At 44.7% G+C, this 18,532-nt stretch overlaps 1 protein-coding gene across 1 annotated transcript in view; it reads right to left on the bottom strand.

The window, feature by feature from the left end:
• The window catches only part of MYO1E (myosin IE), a 211,984-nt gene that overhangs the window by 46,415 nt on the left and 147,037 nt on the right, over nt 1–18,532 (bottom strand). The window contains exons 18-19 of the mRNA XM_047863927.1: nt 11,699–11,797; nt 2,472–2,616 (exon numbers count right to left, since the gene is read on the bottom strand). Coding sequence (XP_047719883.1) covers nt 2,472–2,616; nt 11,699–11,797 — 244 coding nt within the window. The remainder of the gene's footprint in view (nt 1–2,471; nt 2,617–11,698; nt 11,798–18,532) is intronic.

The raw sequence follows: 18,532 nt of genomic DNA, 5'->3' as shown, positions 1-18,532 counted from the left end.
CTCTCTAGGAAACAAAAGAAAATGGACCAATGAAAACAAGTAAAGCTGATGAAAAGTCACTGCGAAAATGTTCCAGAAGTAAATAGGAGAATTTGAAGGCAGCCAGGCTCGATTTGGTGCCTCTGTTTATCTGGATCTATCCTCAGGAGCCACATCCGTCCTTTCCTGTCACTAAACTTCTGCTTCTCACAGCCCTAGCTGTGCAAAAACAACATCTCAAACTCAGAAGGGAAGGGGCCGCTTCATTCTGCAGCTGTCACTGCCACGTACAACAGGGACGGGGAGCATATTTCTGAAAACAAGAGGAATACGTGGTTTAACATTTGGGCAGAATGTTTAAAATCTGAGCCCTGTGGTTGCCTCTTTGAAGAATATTCGTTGGTCTTTCTTATCTTGGTGTGTTGGGTTTCTGAGTAAGCCTTGTTTTCTTTCGTTCCCAGAACTATTTTGGGAGTGTCACAGAGAATGCACTTGTGACTCAGAAAGGAGGAGGCAACCAATTCCCAACCTCCTATAGATGATATCAAACATTAGCTGGGTTTTAGGTTTTTTCCAAAAGCCATGGAGGTTAGAAATCATGGAGCTTCAAGAAAAAAAGGGAGAGAGGGAGAGAGAGAGAGAGAGCTCCCCCCACTGCAAACCCCCAAATCATGTACACGTGTACCAAGTAAATGGAAACCAAACCCTTTGGTGTCTGATGGGGGTTCTTTAGGCAAATGGGTTGTTTCGTACATTCAGCACATCTACGCTAAGCGTCAAGGCAAAATCACAAGGCAGATTCTTAAAAACCAGCTTTTGTAGAAGTATTCGCAACGTCAGGACTAGACGTGGATGGCTGAGTGATGGGGGAGGGGAGAGAGTAGTGAAGGTGCGTGTGCGGTGTGTGCCTGTGTGTAAAAAGATGGGGAAAAGGAGAATCGAGCGACGGCAATAAAGCATTCAGGAGGAAGACAAGGAAAAGAAAACCCAAAATAAACCTTGATCTTGCAAGTAAAACCCCACAGCTCAACTAAATCAGAAAAAAAAAAAAAAGGTACAAAAAATGTTGAAGCTGTCCTTATTATATGTGGAAATTTAGCAAGACAAAAAAGTAAAAGTGGGTACAAAGCAACAGAGGAGTTCTGCATTGTACTGATAAATCACTCCATCCCATTTTAGAAAGAACAGGAACTGCTCTGTGGGTTGCTTAATGGTGTATGACACAACATTTTCATTTTATATTTGGAAATGACATTGCTGTGAAACTACAAATAACTCAAAAGTGGAAAATGCTACCACAAACTTTTCATAAACGGGTTCTATTGATGTGTGCCACTGATTTATTTAATAACTTTTATAGCTCTTAAAGCCATTCAGTCCCAGCCATTAACCATTTCTGAGTCTCCGTCTGATCCTCTGAGGCAGAACAGCAGCTGTGGGGCCCATTCTAGAGGACGGAACTCACTGCAAACCAGGGTTTGTCTAAAGTCAAGTGTTTCCGCGGTCACCAACACTGCCGGTTTGCATGGTATTTCCCCTGGATCTGATGACTAATTTTGTCAAGAGTTCACCAGAGACTCTTGAAATGGAGTCTTGTGATTGGCAAAGGAATCTCAGGAAATCATGTCCAACCCTGGTTAGTTCCAGCAGCTTCTCCATCTTAAAAAGTAGTGTCTTCATTCCATAGTCCCAGAGCTACCTGGGCAGAAGAACTGAGGGGTTCTGCTATAAGGAATCCAACATAGGAACTGGGAACTTCCTATAGACATTCATGAGGCTCCCAGTGACCACCTCCCCATCAGGAATTATTAATTAATCTGTGGAGATCTAGTAAGTTTGCTAATTGTAGAACTTATTTTTGAGCTCCTTATTGGTAAAAATTTGTGTTCTATTAACCCAGAGATTTCTCCTCTTCCCTATTCAGCTCCTCAAAGTTCTTTCCAAGCTCCCTCACGGTCTTCAAGATCTAGTCCTAAGACTGCCCACCCCAGAGCTCTGTTCCACCTTCAAGGAGGAAATCTGTGTGTGTAAATGACCTGTTTGGTGTCACCCAGGTGGAGGATGTTAAGTTTACCCAAGCCTCCTTAGTCGGACAAAGAAGTCCCTTTTCGCTGAGACTCCACTGGATACTAGAAGTAACTGGTGGGCACCTGCTGTGGAGCCACTTTCTGTACAAGGCTCTGAGTACACAAACATACCAAAGGGGCAAGAGTCCCTGACCTTGAGGAGATGGCCATCTAGCATGGGAGAGAGACAGTAAGAAAAGGAACAAGATGACGACATCTTTTTATACATGCTGAGCTCTCTGAAGGCTCTGCAGAGCAAGGGTATGGGGAATGACCTACACTTACATTGGGAGCAGGGGAGAGGACACCGAAGGCATAAACCAAAGAGAGAAAATGAAGGCAGCACGTGTGAGAAGGGGCAGCAGAAGCGCTGCGGGAAGGGGTGGGGGGCACTGAGGACATGACGGAGGGCAGCGGCATACTCACAGACTCGGGGGCTTTGATGAACACTTTGCTCCTCCCGAGCTGGAACTGGTCACTGTCCATGTTGACGGACTGCAACAAGTGGAGGACACCTTGTTTTTCGTCCCCTCTCCACGAGGGCCAGGTGGCTTTGGTCAGAATGGCATACCTGTGAGGACAATTGGGGAGAGAAGGCTCAGCCTCAAAGTGGACTGCCCACCAAAGACACCCACTGCTGTGTTTCTTGGTGATCCATTCACCTCTGCTCTCGGCTTGAGGATGGATCTCAACAGCTGAAAAATCCGCTGGGTCTGTTATTCCCATTCTGGAGCATCCATCCTACCCACTCCCTATCTATTTCCATGTTAACACCCTGGGGAAAAACCTGCTTTTCCTTTCTACTACTGTCTAAAAATAGCACTGCTGAAGGTCACCAGTGACAATCTGCGGACAAAATCAAACGTTCTTTCCTCGATGGTGATCTCCCCTGATTTCTTTGGTGTGCTTAATGGTTAATGCAAAGAGTTTTATAAAGCCCCCTGTAAGCAGCAGTTATTACTAAGTATAAACATTCATCTAGAGTCAAGAGGCCCTGGTGTTTGGTCCTTGGCTATTCTCTCTACTTCCTCTTCTGCTCACTATGTCCCTGGGAGGATGGCTTCTTCATGCACACTAAACTCTATCCCTCCACAGAGCCTTGCCCATGCTGTTCCCTTTACCGGGTGTCCCGATTTGGGAACGCCTCACGTGGCTGGCTTCCGTGGCGCTGTCCCTCAATGACACTTGCAGAGGGGCCTTTATAGACTACCCAAGCCAGAATAGCACCACTGTTATTTTCTCATAGAAAATAGTATTTTCCCTTTAGAGTATATATCATAATTGGTAATTATTTTCATGTTTGTACTTATTTTATTTCTGCCCCCTCTGTGAGGACAAGAGCTCCATGAGGGGAAGCCACACCCGAGCAGGTGACAGTGCACATCCAGCAGCTCACACAAAGCCTGGGGCTCGGCGGCAACAAGGAACAGTAAGTGGCTAACATCTACGGGGTGCTCTCCTTGCATCAAGTGCTGTTCTTGGGGCATTAGGTGCATGGTCTCATTTTATTCTTCCAGCCACCTGATCAGGTTGGTCTTTCCGTTTTACAGAGGAGGAAACAGAGGCAAACAGAGACTCACCTAAGGCTACTTAGCTAGTAACTCTCAGAGCTGAGATTTGAACCCCCATCTGTTTCTTTAATCACAATACTACATATAAGCCACGGATTGGCTTATGTGTAAATATCTTTTTTAAAGGTCATACAGTCTACTACACGTTTATGTTACAAACGTTGTAATTCTGTAAGAGGCTGACATAACAGAGACAGAAGCACACTACATGATGTCAAATACAGAACGTCTCAAAGACTTAACATGGAGGGAAGGGAGGGAGGGAAGGAGGAGAAATCAGAGAGGAGTGCAGGAGAGAAGTTGGAGCGCATGGCCTATGCGAAGGCACATCTAGACACAGCAGTGAAGGGGCTCCAGGTCTCTAGAGAAGCCAGGTCCTCCTTTGCTCCCAGAAGCTACTACCAGGATTAGACAGACTTATGGCATCTAAGGGAGAAGGGACTCTTAACAAGAAGAGCGGCCATGCTTTCAGGATCCAGAGCTTGCTAAGAAGACAAAAGCCGGTATTACCCTTAGGGTCAGCTGGTTGGGACTAAGATGATTCTAGGGAGCCTCTATCCATATTTTGCTTGATAATGTCTTAAATGTCTTGGAGAAGCCAATTCTTCTATTCCCTAGTTAGAGATAAAAAGCTTAAAAATGAGGGACACCTGGGTGGCTCAGGCAGTGGAGCATCCAACTTTGGCTCAACTTCATGAGTTCGAGCCCCGTGTGGGGCTCTGCTCTGTCAGCACGGAACCTGCTTTGGATCCTCTGTCCTCCTCTCTCTCAAAAATAAATAAAGATTAAAAAAACATATGTTTTTAATGTTTAGAAAAAGCTTAAAAGTGAAAATACCTAGTTGAAGCCACACATCTGCCTGAATTTATTTCATATGTGGCATAATAAAATCAAACAAATGAAGCCATATATAAATGACTGACAGCAGAACCTTTCTAGATGCCACTGGGGGGCTTGGTGAACAAGTAGCAATGGGCTGGCAATCTAAATGGATGAGGGAGAAAAATTCATGCCTGCTACGGGTGATAAAGAAAAAACTTGGACTCTGACGTGACAAGTCTTCAAGAGTTCAGGCCTGGCTTAATCTAATCAAAATTTGAAAGGAAACAGTCTGTATTGTGCAAACACAAACAGGTAGCTCTTCACACACACACCCCCACCCCCATTAAAATAATGCTACATGCCTCATTTGATTTTTTTTATAGTAAGCAATTTGTTTTCCAGAGACTTTCTCTCCCTTTTCCTGACAAGGCTTCTAACAGTTTGAGTCTGGGCAAGACATGGGGTTTGAGTGGCATCTCTGGGCCCTCTGATCATGGACCATGGCAGTGGGCCCCTAGCTTTCCTCAAGGCTGATGTGCCCTCCTCATTTCCTTTTGTCTTCATTGGAGACACCAGGGCATAATTCTAAAAAATTTTTTTATGTTTATTTATTTTTGATAGACAGAACACAAGGGGGGTGGGAGGGGCAGAGAGAGAGGGAGACACAGAATCTGAAGCAGGCTCCAGGATCTGAGCCATCAGCACAGATCCTAACGTGGGGCTTGAATCCACAGACCATGAGATCATGACCTAAGCTGAAGTCTGTCGACCAGGGCCTAATTCTAGTATAAGGCTCTCCCACTCCCAGGTCACTGTCTTCCTCCATGATATGTTGCTAGGAACAGGGTGCACAGGGCAATGCCTAACTGGTGCCTGTGAGAATTTTGGAGACGTGAGGATCATGGCTTACATTCCTTTCATCACGTATTTTTAGTTTAAGACCCAACTACGCCAGTATTTCATCTCAAGCCTGTGCACTGGTTGTTCTCTTCACCTCTGATTGGTGGGCTCCTTATTACCTCTCAGATGACCAACTGATGTTTCCTCCTCAAAGGAAATGCAGCCCAGATCCCACTGACCTCTAGCTGCTGGCACTGGAGTTGAGGATGTTCCTGACATCCAAGGACACAAAGGTCTTGGTAGCTAGTAAGTAGGACACTCTCGCCACCTCATGTATTCCTGAGCCTTCTATTCTTTCTTCTCTCTTGCCCAGGATATGGACTGACTTTCCTCACAAGTGTCCCTTTTCCACCCCTACATTCTGAGAGTCTAGGTCAAGGTCAAGGGAAGTATGCTAGTGAGGAAGTGTAAATGGTGCCATAAAATAAACTTTAGGGGGCACCTGGCTGGCTCAGCAGGTGGAGCGTGTAACTATTGATCTCAGGGTTTTGAGTCTGAGCCCCACGTTGGGTGTAGAGATTATAAATAAACTTAAAAAAAGATACATTTTAGAAAGCTCTTCTATTCCTATCAGATTTTTCTTCCTAAGAATCAGGATCCACATTTGGTCTTATTCCTCCAGCCACAGTAAGGGGCACATGCTGCTTAGCTCTAAAAGTTGTTTTCTAAGAGCTTTTTAACACTTTCTAAAGATATAACAGTTTTATCGGGAGTGGTGAGTAGGGTATTCCTTCTGAAGGCAGTGCAGGATTTAGTTCAAGAGCACACGAATCACCGGTGAGGCTACTAAGGCATCTTCTGGTTTTTAGTCTCTAATTCTCTGTCAAGAGGGATGGTTTTGATAAATACAAAGCATTTTTCCGAGAGGAAATGAATACACACAAAGGCCCATTTCCCACTTGCTGAGCCTATTTTCTAAGCTCTAGGTTGTGTCTGAACCACCCTCTGTTTAGACCTGTGGGCTTCCTTCCCAGGGAGGGCTGTAGGAGGTGTGCACACAGGCATCATGCTGCGCATTAATACATCCTTTTCCTTCAGGTTGTTACTTACTCACTTGGTGGGCTTTCTGTGGATATGTAGAAAGCAGCTTTGTAAACCACGAGGTTACAAACTCCTCTCAGCCACGAGGAGAATAAAGGTCTGGGGTGCCTTGGTGGCTCAGTCGGTTAAGCGTCTGACTTTGGCTCAGGTCATGATCTCGTGGTTCATAGGTTTGAGCCCTGCATCAGGGTCTATGCTGACAGCTCAGAGCCTGGAGCCTGCTTCAGATTCTGTGTCTCCCAATCTCTCTCTCTCTCTCTCAGAAATAAGCATCAAAAAATAATTTTGGGGGCGCCTGGGTGGCTTGGTCGGTTAAGCGTCCGACTTCGGCTCAGATCATGATCTCACAGTCCGTGAGTTCAAGCCCCGCGTCGGGCTATGTGCTGACAGCTCAGAGCCTGGAGCCTGTTTCAGATTCTGTGTCTCCCTCTCTCTCTGCCCCTCCCCTATTCATGCTCTGTCTCTCTCTGTCTCAAAAATAAATAAACGTTAAAAAATAAATAAATAAATAAAATTTTTTTTTTTTTAAAGGAGAAGAAAGGTCTGACATGGTTGAATTACTCACGGAGGATCACAGGACAAGACAGACAGTGGCAGACTGTGGACATATTCTGCATGAACAGGATCTCAGACACACACCTGATGGAAAACAGCATTGTCTCTGGAAAAATATTCCCTGCCAAGGACATAGATGGCCTTCTAGCCCTTTTTGAGTATTTTTTCTTGAAAAACAAATTTCCTTCCAAACTTTATTTTTATTCCTCCCCTAGCATTCTCAAATCAAAAGACACAGGACATCAAAAGAGCCTGCTTTGTGTAAGACAGGGCTGCCCATTTGTCTCTTCTGAAAGGAAAAGACACAGCAGGAGAGCTAGAGGAGAGGCCTCCAAGGATAGAATCCCTTCAGTCAAAGTCCCTCAACGCAAAGGGCGTAACAGAGAGTCACTAAATGTTCACTCTGTGTCAGGCACAGAAGAAAGGACCAGGCACGGGGTCAAGAAGCTAGCATGGCACTTGACAGAGGTCCAGATATTGTTACCAACAAGGTTATTTCACAGCTCATTGAAGGAGCTGCTGGAAACATGTAACATAGCCTGTTCAGGGTGGCTTAGACGTTCCTGTCAGGGGGCATGGACTCCTGCCCTCCCCAGTGTGGGTGCTCACAGCATTGCTTATGGAAGTTAAGTTTGATGGCTTGTCTGTTTTTAATGTTTACTTATTTTTGAGAGAGAGTGAGTGCAGGGGAGGGGCAGAGAGAGAGGGAGACATAGAATCTGAAGCAGGTTCTAGGCTCTGAGCTGTCAGCACAGGGCCCGACATGGGGCTTGAACTCATGAACTGTGAGATCATGACCTGAGCTGAAGTCAGACGCTTAACCGACTGAGCCACCTAGGCACCCCTGTCTGTTTTTTTTATTATTGTTATTATTTTTAATGTTTACTTATTTTTTTGAGAGAGACAGGGCACAAGCAGGGGAGAGGCAGAGAGATACACAGTACCCAAAGCAGGCTTCAGGCTCTGAGCTGTCAGCACAGAGCCCAACACAGGGCTGGAACCCATGACCTGAGCTGAAGTCAGATGCCTAACTGACTGAGCTATGCAGGCACCCCTGTTTTTTTAAGTAATATGGAAGGAAAGAGGTTTTTTAGAATTGGTTTCTTAAAAACAAAAACAAAAAACACCAGTAACAACAAAACCCCACAAAAAACCATGGTTAACTTTTTAAAAATAGCTGATTAGTTTTCAATAGTGATATCAATTGAGGAGAATTTATAGGTATCAAATCAAGGGTTTTTAAATACAGGAAAAAATATTGAAAGAGGATAAAATTATGAATGTTTTGGCATTGTTGAGGGCAAGTCTCTCTGAATTAGGGAAAGATGGAGGAAATACTTTTCATTCACTATTTTTTGTATTTAATTTTTCTCATTAAGAAAAAGGACATTTTCAAAGATATACAGTTTGGCAAAAAAAATTTAATGATTAGTTAAGCCATGGTTCTCATCTGGCTTTGCGCCTCCCTGGGGACATTAACAATGTCTGGATACACTTTTGGTTGTCACAACTTGGGGGAATAGAGGGTAGTGGGTGGAGGCCAAGGAATTGCTAAGCATCCCACAACGAAGACTCATCCAGCCCAAAATGTCAATAGCTGAGGTTGAGAAACCCCACTCTAGCTAGTGCTATTGATTTGTTTAAAGGAGAGAGAAGTCGTTCACAATTAATATCTCAGCTGTTCGTCAGCACAAGTTGCTGCTCTAATCATGCAAGAACTTGACAGATGTATCTTCTCCACTTCCTGAATACTTCTTTTCTTACAGTTCTGCTTTCGCTATAGGTGTAGTGGCCCCTTTAATCAATTCAGAGAGCAGCAAGGGTGAAGTTTAGTCCTAGTCCAGTCTGCCTTCAAAATTATCAGGAATCTCAATTGTGTGGAGACAGAGTCAATGGGACTTTATTACATGGGATGATCCACCCTTTTGTTAAGCCTCTCTTGACCTTCCCCATCAGTGACCTTTCACAGATGAGGATCCATGCTGGTGACCAGCAGGCTAGCCATTCCAATCTCAGGACACGAGAAACAAGAACAGTCCCATGGAAAACACTCCTTTATTACAAGTACTGTGTTTCCAAGACCGTAATGAAGCTCTTACTCAGCCTGCTCCTTCTTTGCTACACAAAATTTGAATTAAAAAAAAAAAATTCTTAAATCCTTTTCCTGTATCTATACCAGGACGACATAGTTATTTTCTGATTAAAAACTAAATATGGCTTCCTTCTTTCTTTCTTTCTTTTTTTTTTAATTTTATTATGTTTCTTTATTTTTGAGAGGCAGAGAGAGACAGAGCATGAGCAGTAGAGGGGCAGAGAGAGAGAGGGAGACACAGAATCTGAAGCAGGCTCCAGGCTCCGAGCTGTCAGCAAAGAGCCCAATACGGGGTTTGAACTCACAAACCGTGAGATCATGACCTGATCCAAAGTCGGATGATTAACGGCCTGAGCCACCCAGGCGCCCCTCCACAAAACCATTTTTAAAAAAAATTTTTAACATTTACTTATTATTGAGAGACAGAGACAGAGCATGAACATGGGAGGGGCAGAGAGGGTGAGACACAGAATGTGAAGCAGCCTCCAGGCTCTGAACAGTCAGCACAGAGCCCGACACGGGGCTCGAACTCACAAACCGTGAGATCATGACCTGAGTGAAAGTCTGATGCTTTACGGACTGAGCCACCCAGAGGCTTCCTTCTTTCTTCAAGGAAAGTAAATAGATGTAGAAAATACAGCGGGGCCCCACTAATGTAGAATCGTTAGAGAAGTTAAAATCATGTAATATTTTAAAGACACTAAATTCTACCTTTTTCAAAAACAAGTAACACAAAATAAGAGCAATTTAAGTACAGGTCCTGCCAAATACACTTTATTGGAAATGTGAAAATCAGTTTTTTATACACGGGCTATACAAAAATTTTGAGGTTAAGTACTTCAAGCTTATTTTCTTTCTGTTAAATGTTTATTTATTTTGAGAGAGAGAGAGAACGAATGAGCAGGGGAGGCACAGAGAGAGACGGAGAGAGAGAATCCCAAGCAGGCTCTGAGCTATCAGCACAGAGCCCAGTATGGGGCTGGATCCCATGACCCGGGGATCATGACCTGAGCCAAAATCAAGAGTTGGACATTCAACTGACTGAGCCACCCAGGCGCCCCTTTAAGCTTATTTTCTTAAATAGGTTAAATGTTTTCCTGAAATCATCTTCATACTATTAATTTGGTCAGTTAAGTTAAACCTCAGCCCTTCCGTGTCAAAATTATCATGAATTCTTGCACTTCTGTGTTACACTCAACAGACCAAATACTTGTGGCTGCTGACTTATTCTACAATAAACAATGGTAAAAAGAATTCTGTTACAACTTAATAAAAAAGGACAAATGGCTTAGTTTAAAAAAGGGCAAAGGAGCTCAACAGACATTTATCTAGTGACCAAAAAGCACAAGAAATATGCTTAACGTCATTTCCCATTAGGGAAATGAAAATCAAAACCACAAGATGCCACTTCATACTCCCTAGGATGGCTATAATCAAAGTCAGATACTAACAAATGCTGGCAGGGATACAGATCGAGTGGAATCCTTAAACACTGCTGGTGGGGATGTAAAATGGTACAGCCACTTTGGAAACCAATCTCACAATTCATCAAAAAAGTTACAGGGGCGCCTGGGTGGCGCAGTCGGTTAAGCGTCCGACTTCAGCCAGGTCACGATCTCGCGGTCTGTGAGTTCGAGCCCTGCGTCGGGCTCTGGGCTGATGGCTCAGAGCCTGGAGCCTGTTTCCGATTCTGTGTCTCCCTCTCTCTCTGCCCCTCCCCCGTTCATGCTCTGTCTCTCTCTGTCCCAAAAATAAATAAACGTTGAAAAAAAATTAAAAAAAAAAAAAAGAAAACAAAAAAGTTACAGAGTTGCCATGGAACCCAGTAATTCAAAAAAATTTTTTAATGTTTATTTATTTTTGAGAGAGAGAGGCAGAATGTGAGTGGGGAAGGGACAGAGAGGGAGGGAGACACAGAATCCAAAGCAGGCTCCAGGCTCTGAGCTGTCAGCACGGAGACTGACGCAGGGCTTGAACTCACGAACCTCAAGATTGTGACCTGAGCCAAAGTCGGATGCCCAACTAACTGAGGCACCCAGGCATGCCCCCGGCACCCGACCAGTAATTCTATTTTTAGGTAAGCATGCAAGAGAAATAAAACCATACGTCTATGCAAAAATGTGTACATGAACATTAACAGTAGCATTATTTGTCATTCACAATAGCCAAAAAGTGAAGACAACTGATGCCTATTAGCTGACGGATGAACAGGTTAAATGGAAGACACTGCGATATTGGTGCAAGGGAATATTACTGGGTGGTGAGTTGGAGAGAAGTGCCGATACTCACTGCAGCATGGATGACCCATACAAACGTTATGCTAACTGAAAGAAGCCAGACATAAAGGACACATGTTGTGTGATTCTACATCTACACAATGCCCAGAATAGGCAATATTTTGGAAGTCTTTTTATCTGAAAGAAGCGTGGGCCCGGGGCAGGAGGTGAGGGGAGAACTGGGGGGGTGGTGGTGGCTAGGGAACTCGGGTTACTTTTTGGGATGATGAAAGTGTTCTCAAATGAATTGCAGTGATGGATTCACAACTCTAGAAAACCATTAAAAGCCACTGAATTGTATACTTTAAATGAGTAAATTATACGTAAGTGAATTGTATCTCAATAAACCTGTTTAAAGCAAAAAGAAAAAAAAAATTCCAGTCACCAGTTTCTTACCTCTGTAGGAATTTTTGGAAGATGCGCCGATAGGCATAACCAGCTCTTCTCACTCGGATGTTTTCCTTCAGACCCAGGTATTCTACTTGATGCTTCACTCTGTAAAGAAGAAAAAGGAGTTGAGACATTACTGGATAATTCTTTCACCTCACTCTCCTAGCCACTATCCCCTCAAACCCCCAATCACAAGCAACAGGGAAACACTGAAAAGATTAGAATTTAAGAGCTGCTTTTAATGAAAACAGACCAGATGGGATGCTGCCCAATTCATGAATAATTGAATAAAGTCAATTTGATCTTCACATTTACTCAGTTGAATTTTGTTCCCAAAAAAAAAAAAGACTGTAATTTATAGGGTTCAGAGTCTGAGCTGATCATCAGGTTATGTAATATTAACTTAAAAAATATTTTAGGGGCACCTGATTGGCTCAATTGGTTCAGCCTCTGACTCACGATTTCAGCTCAGGTCATGAGCTCTCAGTGGTGAGATCAAGCTCCACGTCGGGCTCTGTGCTGCTTGGAGCCAGCATGGGATTCTCTCATATTCATTCATTCATTCATTCTCTCTCTCTCTCTCTCTCTCTCCCCCTCTCCCACATATGTGTGGTCTCTCTTTCTCTCTCTCTCTCAAAATAAATAAACTTCTCCATACTCAGCATAGAGCCCAACACGGGGTTTGATCTCACAACCACAGGATCATGACCTCAGCCACAATCAAGAGTCAGACACTCAACCACCTGAGCCACCCAGGTGCCTCTCAAGGTTACAACTTTTAACTTTGTAATTAAATGAAGGTAGAGCTATTTTTGTTTTCAACCTTAATTTAATAGTAACTCTATACCTAGTGAGATTATACTTCTAAAGCTTTTCAGATACAGTGTAAGAAAGGGCATACAAAATGATGAATTTGAAATGCCCAAATTAAAAACGTTCTAATAACAATTGAAATTACAGTTTTAGTTGGCTTTTATGACAGTAAATAACTGTCAGCATGTTTTGGACAATGGATGCAGGCACTACTAGATTAATGTTCCCACATGGGATTTTCTTATCAGAGAAAACGCCCCATACCCCACACCTTGGGGATTCTAGTTTAGTAGCCTGGGAGGTCTGGGGTGGTGCACAGACCTGTCAACTGTGAGAACTCGCCCGTTCCTGAGAAGCACGGTGTCCCAGAAGCCGAGTGGCAGATCCTGGACACTAGCTTCTGATCGCCCCTCGCGGAGGTAAACGGGGCCTTCGATGCAGATATTATGTGGGCTGGTTGAATACAGACACTTGGAAACATGATATTTGAGGGAAACAAGGAATAAAAAGGACGCTTCCTCTCTCTTTTGAGGACATGGTGTCAGCATTGTGCTGTGGCAGGGAGGCAGCTCCCGTTCTCCCCACCGAGCACATTTGGGGTCATCTGCACTAATGATGGCTCCTGCTCCGGAGAACGGCCCCTGGTCAACTGCTGCCCTGGGAAGACAATTAGCAGCAGCCTCCCTACCACTTCATGGAGGTGCCTGACAGCTGTCTCTCCAGCAGGGCTCTCACGAAAGCCACATTTCCAACCAGGATGCACGCTTGCGGATACTGTCCTGTGTCAGTCTGCACGGTGCACTGCAAGGTGCTAGCGAACAAGAAAAGGCCATTGCCATGGTTCCTGCAGAAGACCTTGCAGGCAGCACAGTGGTTCACAGCCGGCTTCCGGAGCTGGGTTCCTGGTATGCCCCTGGCTCTGCCACTACCTCACCTCTCTATGCCTCACTCTCCACTCCTATTAAGTGAGGATGCTGATGTGAGTTCTTCCTTCCTAGTTGGGTATATTCCACGTACAGCACTCAGCTGGCTCCTGGCATGCATGACATAAAGCTGCTATTATTCTAATATACACACAGGTGCAATAAGTAAACCAGGACAGCAGACTAGACAAAGAGGTGGATTTTTCATAGTGAGGAGATTCTCAGAAGGTGACGTGTCCCTGGGTCTGGAAGGATGAGTTGAACTCACCAGGTGCAGAGGAGGGAAAGGCAGGGGGCACAGTGGAAGCAAAGGCACAACGATGGGAAAGCCTGTGGCATGGGTGGGTGAGGAGCAGGTGGAAAACTAAGCTGGAAGTGGGGATACAGTCTTGACTGCCCTGGGAGGGATGTATGAGAAAAGCCTCAAGTCCCACTGTTCCTACTTGAACCAGAATCCAGAAATGTCAACTCCTTCAAGATAATTACTTTTTTTAAAAAAATTTTTTAATGTTTATTTTTGAGAGACACAAAGAGACAGAGCCCAAGTGGTAGAGGGGCAGAAAGAGAGGGAGACACAGAATCTGAAGCAGACTCCAGGCTCTGAGCTGTCAGCACAGAGCCCGATGCGGGGGCTCAAACCCACCAACCATGAGATCATGACCTGAGCCAAAGTCAAACGCTTAACCAAATGACCCACGCTGGCACCCCAAGATTAATACTTTTTAAAACAACCTTTATAGGGGCACCTGGGTGGCTCAGTGGGTTAAGAGTCCAACTCTTGGTTTCAGAGCAGGTCATCATCTCACAGATCGTGGGTTCGAGCCTCATGTCAGCTCTATGCTGACAGCGTGGAGCCTGCTTGGGATTCTCTCTCTCTCTCTCTCTCTCTCTCTCTCTCTCTGTCTCTCTCTCTCTCTCTCTGTGCCCCTCTTGCCCCCAAATAAATAAAGTTAAAAAAAATTAAACAACCTTTATAGAAAGAAGTAATATTCAATGCCCACATTTGATTTGTGACACATATCTGGTTAACTAAGGGAGTAGAAATAATGAATGTTCCTTTCTCATATCCTCCGAATCCGAAACTCACCATTAGCCTTTTCTCTATTAAGAACAATACACATGAGGGTGTCAGTTAGAGGTACGTGCTCATTTTAAGTGTTTTTCATATATATTGGCTTCCTCCCAAGCTTTTGGGGCAAGGGAATGTATCACCCATTGACTCAAGTAGAAATGTTCAGTTTCCACAACTGAAAGACTATGCCTCACGTTAAAAAACTGGTTTCATTCACTGTAACTTCCATCACCAGGAAATTTCCTTATGGGAATTTTCTCCAACAGGACAATCCGGTTAGCAAATTCTGTACTGATTTCTGTAATCAAAGGACCCAAGGTGATTTTTTTCATGTCCCTGCAGCCCTGTGACCTCCTCAGTGAACACCAGCCAGGCTGCCAATGCCCAGTCGTGCCATTTCCCTGGGTCACGCCATTCCGCCCCTTGGGGTAAGTTCTTCACAACTTTCCTTGGCCCTTAACGCAAGTAGGTCAAGGCCTGAGAGCCCTGCTGGAGCAGCCATTCCGAACCCAGGGCAGGCAACTTCACCGGAGCCAAACAAAAACACATTTTCAACAGGAAAAGAAAAATAAACCACACCCCATAAACTTGTGGAATGAGTAACCCTGTCCACTGAGAACTTCAATTGACCGTGTAATCCTGCCAACGAAGCACACTGCCTTTCCTGGCCCTTGACTCTCCACACTCAGAAGCGAAACCATCTGTCACACAATAAACCTGAAACAGGATCGGGGGCACGGGGACGCAGCTCAGGAAGCTATCCTACTGGAAATACAAATCAACACCGGACCAACACATACCTTAGGCTTCTTGATGCCTGTTTACACGGATGTATGTTCTGAAGTTCCTTACTTCAATACAAATGACGGGATTAAGAAAAATTAAAAAAAAAAACCAAACTGAAAACATCACTGTGGGGGATTCTACGAGGATTTACCGAATAAATGTATTGCTAGTCTCAACTTCTCCATTTTCTGATATTTCTATGACTCAGTTTGGATTTTATGAGAAAGAAGCATCAGGGATGTGAAACTTTCAACCAGTAGCTACTGCAAAATTTCTACGTTAGAGGGACTTTGAGCAGAGAGAGATCTCCACGGGGTAAGGGAGAGTGGGCTGGGAGGGGCTGTATTTGTAGGGGGAGCAAGATGTTTTCATTTAAGATAATGTTTATTGGAAAGGGCTGGGGAAGGGAAGCTGGATGGGATACGGAGTAGGGGGAAGGGTGGGCTAAAGCTCCCCTCAGCCCCACCTCTGCTTCCAAGACTCCTGTAATCTATTTCTGAGGTAGCCTATGTCATCACCCTTCTAGTGTGTGTGCATACACGTGCAAGATGTGATGCAGTGTGTACTTGTGTGAACACATGAGGGGGGAGTGTGGGAGTGATGTGGAGACAGGCAGAGGCAGGCTGACAGAAGTGGGGCCAGGTCTGGGAGAGTTCATTCGGTGGGACTGAAGGAGATCCCGTTCTGAATGGACCCTCTTAGTTTATTTATTTATTATTTTTATTTATTTATTTTTTCAGTATATGAAATTTATTGTCAAATTGGTTTCTATACAACACCCAGTGCTCATCCCAAAAGGTGCCCTCCTCAATGCCCATCACCCACCCTCCCCTCCCTCCCACCCCCCATCAACCCTCAAGTTTGTTTTCAGCTTTTAAGAGTCTCTTATGCTTTGGCTCTCTCCCACTCTAACCTCTTTTTTTTTTTTTTTCCCCTCCTCCCCCTCCCCCATGGCTTTCTGTTAAGTTTCTCAGGAACCACATAAGAGTGAAACCATATGGTATCTGTCTTTCTCTGTATGGCTTATTTCACTTAGCGTCACACTCTCCAGTTCCATCCACGTTGCTACAAAGGGCCATATTTCATTCTTTCTCATTGCCACGTAGTACTCCATTGTGTATATAAACCACAATTTCTTTATCCATTCATCAGTTGATGGACATTTAGCTCTTTCCATAATTTGGCTGTTGCTCAAAGTGCTGCTATAAACATTGGGGTACAAGTGCCCCTATGCATCAGCACTCCTGTATCCCTTGGGTAAATTCCTAGCAGTGCTACTGCTGGGACCCTCTTAGTTTAATGGAGGACTGAGGAGATGAAGTGTCTTACTGAAACTACTTAGTGGCAGGCCAGCACCACAAGACAGTTCTTCCAGATCCAGTCCAGCCCGTTGCCCTAGATCAGCTGTTCTCAAAGTATGAGGTCCAGACCATCAGCACTGGCATCACCTGGGAGCTTCTTAAAAATGCACATTCTTGGACCCCACCCAGACCCACTGAATCTCTGGAAGCAGGGCCCAGCAATCTGAGTTTTAACAAGCCCCCTAAGGGATACTTTGGTGCATCCATAAGCTTGAGAACTAGCGTAGGAAGGCAAAAAACAAAACAAAACAAAAACAAAAACAAAAAACAAAAAACAAAAACAAAAACAAAAAAAACAAGAAAAGACATTTTCTATCTTCAGTGGGGAAGGGGTGATGCTGCTGCTGCTCTCTTAGCCTCAATGGAGAAACTGAGTGATGTGTTTCAGAAAAGCAGAAGGCAAATTAAGTACTTCAAGGGGAAGGGGATGGTCAGGTCCACCCTTTCAAAGGAGCTCACTGCAGTGGAAGAGAAGTTCCCAGGGAAACCTGGTAACTGCCGGGAACGACCACACAGCCACCAAATGGGTAAGTCACAAGAATAATTCCCAGGGCAGATTAGAGACGCTGGATCAGGGTCCAACTGATCTGGAGAAAGACTGTAGGACTTGCTAATACAAGAGTCACCCAAGGCCAGACTCATCACCCAGGGGGAGTGAGCCCTCATTGGAGCCTTGGAATAGCTACCTGATAGTGTTTAAGAGGAATCTCTGCTGGCAATTCAATAGAATTGACACTTTAGGAATGTGCACCTGTTTTGCCTATTTTTTTTCAATTTTATTTTATTTTTAGAGAGAGAGAGAGAGAGTATGTGTGAGCAGAGGAGAGGAGCAAAGACAATCTTTTTTTTTTTTTAATTTTTTTTAAAAGTTTATTTATTTATTCTGAGAGAGAGAGAGAGAGACTATGAGCAGGGTAGGGGCAGAGAGAGAATTCCAAGCAGGCTCCACGCTGTCAGCACAGAGCCCAATGTGGAGCTTGAACCCATGAACCATGAGATCATGACCTGAGCCGAAATCAAGAGCTGGGCCCTTAACCTACTGAGCCACCGAGGCACCCTGAGAGACAGAGTCTTAAGCAGACTCCATGCTCAGCACAAAGCTCAGTGTGGGGCTCAATTCCATGACGGTGAGATCGTGACCTGAGCCGAAATCAAGAGTCAGACACTCAACCGACTGAGCCACCCAGGTGCCCAGGAACATGCATCTATTGACGAGAGGACTCAGAATATTGTAGACTGACAAGACGGTAGGCTGCTATGTCCTGCAGCATCAAAAGGTGAGAAAACAGACTCAAGCTGCACATGCAGTGGGAAAATACAAAAGGACCAGAAGACACTGATTGCTGGAGCCTGGGCATTTTCCTCATCACTCATTTTTTTCCCCTCTTGTAATGGATCAAGTCTCAGCTGCCTGAATGCTCAGAAAGGATCCTGCTGGCAGGACAGGAATGGACCTACACATATCTCTCAGGGGAGGTGGCTGGCGGCCATGACTTTCCCTCCTGGTCTTGCCATTGTGGAGTTTAACCTCGATAAGTCACTTGATACCTAAGTTTATCTAGTTTTCGCCAAGAGAGAAAAGACAAAAGATAGTAATTCTGTACGCTCCTGTCTAGGGACCAGACTGGTGACAATTGTGGGCTCCTCCCTCCGGTCCAGTCGTCATAACTCCTTGCCTGGGGCCCTGCTCCCCGTGTGCCCATGGACGGTGCCTCTTAGGAACATGCATCTGGATCCTCCAGCTGGATAAAATTTTATTTTTAGTCATCCTTAACATTTGCCTACTCAACACCCCCATTTCATCCTGCACAGGCCACATCCCTAAATTCCAGCTGCGGGAGGAACGGTGACCCAGGATTCCTCAGGAGTCAGAGAGGGGAGGGCT

The sequence above is a fragment of the Prionailurus viverrinus genome, chromosome B3 (genome assembly GCF_022837055.1).
Source record: "Prionailurus viverrinus isolate Anna chromosome B3, UM_Priviv_1.0, whole genome shotgun sequence".
NCBI lineage: Eukaryota > Metazoa > Chordata > Mammalia > Carnivora > Felidae > Prionailurus > Prionailurus viverrinus.
This window is presented reverse-complemented; position numbering and strand designations above follow the sequence as displayed.